This window comes from Otolemur garnettii, unplaced genomic scaffold, assembly GCF_000181295.1.
Source record: "Otolemur garnettii isolate 467f Iridium unplaced genomic scaffold, OtoGar3 scaffold00310, whole genome shotgun sequence".
Lineage (NCBI taxonomy): Eukaryota > Metazoa > Chordata > Mammalia > Primates > Galagidae > Otolemur > Otolemur garnettii.
In genome coordinates, this window is record NW_003852705.1 from 349,815 (window position 1) to 354,894 (window position 5,080).

At 47.1% G+C, this 5,080-nt stretch overlaps 2 protein-coding genes and 1 pseudogene across 2 annotated transcripts in view; 2 read left to right on the plus strand and 1 right to left on the minus strand.

The window, feature by feature from the left end:
- RUBCN (RUN and cysteine rich domain containing beclin 1 interacting protein) overlaps positions 1-3,480 on the minus strand; it is a 94,511-nt gene extending 91,031 nt beyond the window's left edge. Inside the window, exon 1 of the mRNA XM_023509019.1 lies at positions 3,360-3,480. The gene's annotated coding sequence lies outside the window, so the exon portion shown is untranslated. The remainder of the gene's footprint in view (positions 1-3,359) is intronic.
- Positions 1-4,043, plus strand: part of LOC100940797 — an 18,490-nt pseudogene extending 14,447 nt beyond the window's left edge.
- The window catches only part of FYTTD1 (forty-two-three domain containing 1), a 32,666-nt gene continuing 31,485 nt past the window's right edge, over positions 3,900-5,080 (plus strand). The window contains exon 1 of the mRNA XM_023509010.1: positions 3,900-4,162. Coding sequence (XP_023364778.1) covers positions 4,060-4,162 — 103 coding nt within the window. The 5' untranslated portion in view covers positions 3,900-4,059. The remainder of the gene's footprint in view (positions 4,163-5,080) is intronic.

Below are 5,080 nucleotides of genomic sequence, written 5' to 3' on the forward strand. Positions count from 1 at the left end.
ACATATATATGACTCCAAGTTTAACTTCAATTAAATAATTTTAAATAATGAGATTCAGAAAATATGATTTAAGTGTACAGTTTATTCCAACGCAAAGCTTGAGGATAGCCACAAAGGAAAATAGACTCAAAGGGATGTGGGGGTCAGTGCTCCAAAATGGGTAAATTAAGCAGCTTTAGCAGGGTCACAACATTTTCTGTATCAGGCTAGTACATTCTTTAAAGCAGTTTGATTAGTAGAGCTTGTTACGTCCAATGAAGATTGTTTTAACATTCCATGAGGAGGAGTAATGTTTAGGGAGAGGGTGTTAGAGAGGGTCTTCTCTCTGGCACCACTTGGTTATTTCTAATTGTTTACAAGAAAAACAGAAGTTCCAGCTGTATGCTATGTGACTCAGGCTACACAGCCATATTCCTCTCAAGGTTCAGAATAATTTAAAGTTGGAACAGCTTTTAACATTTGAATTATTTTATTTTACACAATGGATAACTGTTCAGTGTAAATATATCCTAAATATTACATGAAACGTACCGTACCAACATTGGTGTTTATCTGAAACTGGTATTTATCTGAAACCGGAGACATTAAACAGCTATCTTAATTTTGTGGAAGAAAATTAATGCATTTAGAGTTTGGATGCATTTTGTACTTCAGATATTTATAGGACAAATAACAAAAATCCCAAATGGATAAACTCCTCCCTACCACTAAAATAATAAAGATTCTCTCTTGTACTGAACTTCTCAAAACTGAAGACCCATCCCAAATCTCTTTACCTTTTAAGGACATGCCCCAGTATTTCATTAAGCAATCCTAGCTGTTGTGAAGACTTTCGAATTTCCCCAAGGGCTGAGGGAAAATTCAGATTTAACTGGCCTTGTATTTTATTTGGCAATCCTAGAAGATGTCTTATCTCAAGTGCATGAAATCAAGCCTCTTAAAAGGGCACCTGCTTGAATTCTTAGTTTATTTTGACTGAGATGAAGCTGGCGAACTGCTTGTACACCAAAGGCTCTATGCCCCATGTTCAGTATAGGTCTTTACAGCTGGTGCTCAGGAAATATTTTTTGTTCTGCAAAATGGGTGAAGATAGGTACCGCATCCAACTTGCTCACCATTTTCTCTCCAGTGCCTATTATAATGCCTGGTGCTCAATGAATATATGAGTAAATGAACAGCTGATTTTCATGCCCCAGAAAATGGTAGCATTGAAGTTTTAACTCCAGCCCTTGTGGTTGGCTGACTGACTCATGGGCAGGTCCCTATTCTGTTTTTTTGGTTTGTTTCTTCATTTTTGCTATGTGTGTCTCAGGTTGCTATTTTCTTTTATATTGTGTGTGATAGACCTACTTTTACCCACAATGCCTCACTCTTGTTTTTCACTTTAGCATCTGGGTGATTGCTCTGAGATTCTCAGGCCCTTGGCCCTTGGCCCTTTGGGAAACTGCAAGCTGCAATACAACAGCTAAGATTGCTAATGAAATATCAGGGCATGTCCTTAAGAGCTAAGGCGATTTGGGATGGGGCTTCAGTTTTTTGGAGAAATTCAGGATTAATGAAAATATTACATTAGTGGTGGGGAGGGTTTTACCTATTTAGGATTTTTGTTATCTGTCCTATAAATATCTGAAGTGCTAAATGTATCTATTTTCTTCCATAAAATTAATAATTTTTTTTTTTGAGACAGAGCCCCAAGCTGTTGCCCTGGGTAGAGTGCTGTGGCATCACAGCTCACAGCAACCTCCAACTCCTGGGCTCAAGCGAGTCTCCTGCCTCTGCCTCCCAAGTAGCTGGGACCACAGGCACCCGCCACAACGCCCGGCTATTTTACTTTTTTTGGTTGCAGTCCTCATTGTTGTTTGGCGGCCCGGGCTGGATTTGAACCCACCAGCTCAGGTGTACGTGGCTGGTGCCTTAGCTGCTTGAGCCATAGGTGCTGAGCCTAAAATTAAGAATTTAAGGTTCCTCCCTGTAGTCCATTCCCACAAATGAGTGGAGATCATAGATGTTATTTCTAGTGAAGGAAGGCTAATGTGAAGAAAAATGTCTTGTGCCTTGAAGATTTTAGAATTATAAAGAATCTCAGGAATAACTTAGTATAACTCCCATACTTAGTGTCAACTGTCTTGTTTTGAAGATGATTATGAAGCCCAGAGACTCTCCCAGGATCACACAGTGAATGACATCAGTGAATGAAAAAGGTACTACCAAACTCTTGAGCCTACAACCCAGTTTCTAGTTTTTATTAATAGTAGTCCAGGGAGGGGTGGCAGCTACAGGGTAGAGGAATAGTAAAATCAAGTCAAGCATACTGTGCTAAGCCGACATGCTATTCTCATTGACACGTAAAATATTGTCTTTGGGTGTTTTTGAGTCCAAACATTCCTCCACCTTTAAAGTTTCTTGTACCCACGTGTGTCCCATGCTGATTTATTCTTCCCGTACAGTTCAGATTTAACTGGCCTTGTATTTTATAATATAATTTTAAAGTATAACTGTACAGTTATATTTTTTCATGGGGAAAAAAAAACTTGACCTTTGAGAATAAAGAATAACATAATATTTCCAAAAGTCTAATAAAAATCATACATTTCCCCAACATAAGACTACCCAGATTTACAAATAAGTTGTAGTTCTCTGCTTTTAGCTGTAGACATAATTCTGTGTGATGGCTCTTGGTTTTATCCATGCTACAGATACGGGAACCATTCACATTTACTTTTATTGTTAAGGTGACCCCAAAATTGTCACTGCAAACTTTGCCTTGAATTCAGACATGGAAAGGGAAGCTGGGACCAAAACTGTTTCTTAAAAATAAATACAAATTGGAAAATTAAGTTCTTAATAAGTGCAATGTGTATAATAACGAATATTTAAAAACATGGGATCCCCAAGCAAAAAATAGTAAAATGTGTCATTGGTGTTGAAACTGGAAACCACACAACATTGTGACACTGCTAAATTAAGCATAGGTTACTGTGGTTTAGGTAACCTCAAAGCTCTGGCTGGTTTCTATGGTAAAGAAATTTTCGCATTTTAGGAAGTGGAGGGGAAAACGGCGGCAGAGATTGCTCTGGGTTTTACTTGCCTTGGGTTTTTTCCTTAGATGAAAATGTCGAGATAGTTTTAAGCTGCTATGAGGATAATACAAGCTTTCACACAAGCATAGTTACATTAGGGAAGAAGAATGAGGTAAAAAGAGAGGGGGGATACCACATTTTGTAAATAGGAAAAAAAACTTCTGCAGGAATTCATCAAATATTAAGTTTTCCTATAGAGATTACAAAAAGAAAGAATCCTCCTATCAATTCCCAGCACAAATGAATTAGACAAAAATGCAACTGAACGGACGTACTTACCCCTCCCCAGGGAAGATGAGGTCTTATTACGGTAGGTGGTACCGTGGCAAGTGTTTCCAGAGTGCGGGTGGAGAGGTGGTACGGATCCCGGTAACGTTAGCATTTACTTTTGTCGTTAGGGCGACGCAAGAACTGTCACCGCGACCTTTGCTCTGCGTTCAGACTCGGCCACTCCGCACGCTGCAGGTGGAGGAGTGTGCTAGGGAGAGGGGGAACTGGGACGCAGCCCCGCAATCCCTGCTCCCAGGGGTCTGCCCCTCCTCCCGAGGCTGCATTGCAGCGGGCTGTGCTAGCTTCTCGTGTGTGGAAGGATAGGGGACCTTTCTGCAGCAGGAGGGACTCGAAGGACAAGGAGGATCATGATATCATTTAAGGAATACGCTCCTGAGGGGCTCAGGGTCTCGCATCCCCCAGTTTGGGCCGGAAGACCAACAGCGGTCCCTGTTAGCGCTCAGAGCGGCGGCTGCAATGCTTCGTCCGGTCCGGCAAGGGCCGCTAGGAGCGAGTCCCGGCGTGGGCCGCTCTCGTCGGCGGTTCGTCTCGGTGGCGCCCCGCCCCCCCGCGGCCGCGGGTGGGAGGACGCGGCCCCGCCGGCGCGTGCGCGCTCCTCGGTGCAGCCAGTCTGCGTGCGTGAGTGGGAGGTGGCAGGCCTGCGACTCCGGCCTTCGCGACTCACTGTTCTAGCGCGACGTCTCCAGCCATGAACCGGTTCGGTACCCGGTTGGTGGCAGCCACGGCGACTCCGTCGCCACCGACGAAAATCCGCAGCAATGAAAACCTCGATAAAATTGATATGTCTCTGGGTGAGGGACCGAGTTGGCGTGGGGGGAGGTGTGGGTGGAACCAAGTGGCGCGGTCTGTGGGGGCAGGGGCGGTTGACCGCAGTTGCCGATCGAGTTTTCCGGCGGGTGGGCGGGACCAAGCGGGGGTTTGAGGCGGGCCAGGAACGCGGCTGTCGCCGGGCGCCGCGGTGGGGCCTGAGGCGGGCCAGGAACGCGGCTGTCGCCGGGCGCCGCGGCGGAGCCTGAGGGACCCGGGGCCTGAGGCGGGCCGGGAACGCGGCGGAGCCTGAGGGACCCGGGGCCTGAGGCGGGCCGTCGCCGGGCGCCCCTGAGGCCGGGAGGCCGGGTCTGAAGAGGGGCCGTGGGCGCGCGGGCGCTGCGGGCCCGGAGTTTGGAGGGTCGGGGGTGCGAACCCTTCCTCCCCGAGGGGCGCCGCCGCCGCTCGCCGGCTACCCCGGCTCTTTGTGAGGAAAACTCGGCGGTTTTCCCTCGACCGTGTTGGCTGTGGGCGTTTTCGGGAGCGAGGGGACGGCCCGACGAAGCCCTTATTTCTGAAGAAAGGTGTCTGAGAACGCGGCTGGGCCGGCGATCAGTTAAAACCGGTGGGTCCAGAGAAGGGCTCGCCGGCACGGCACAGGAGGACTGACGTACGGGCCGGCCCGGCGGCGGCCGGCGGAAGGTACCTTGAAGCAGTTCTGTGGGCTGTTTTATTGAGCAGAGCCTAATAAAGCACGTTCTCCCTAGCCAGGCCTCAAAGTTAGCTAATTAGAAAAAAAATCAAGCATAAACGAAGAACAGATGTGTGTGCATCGCTGAGGAGCTAGCTAAAGCCACATCTGGGAAGGGTGGCATGATTTGGACCCAGTTACATAAAAAGAAGGAGATTGGTGACTCGATTAAAAATTCAGATCTGGGCTCGGCGCCTGTGGCTCAAGCGGC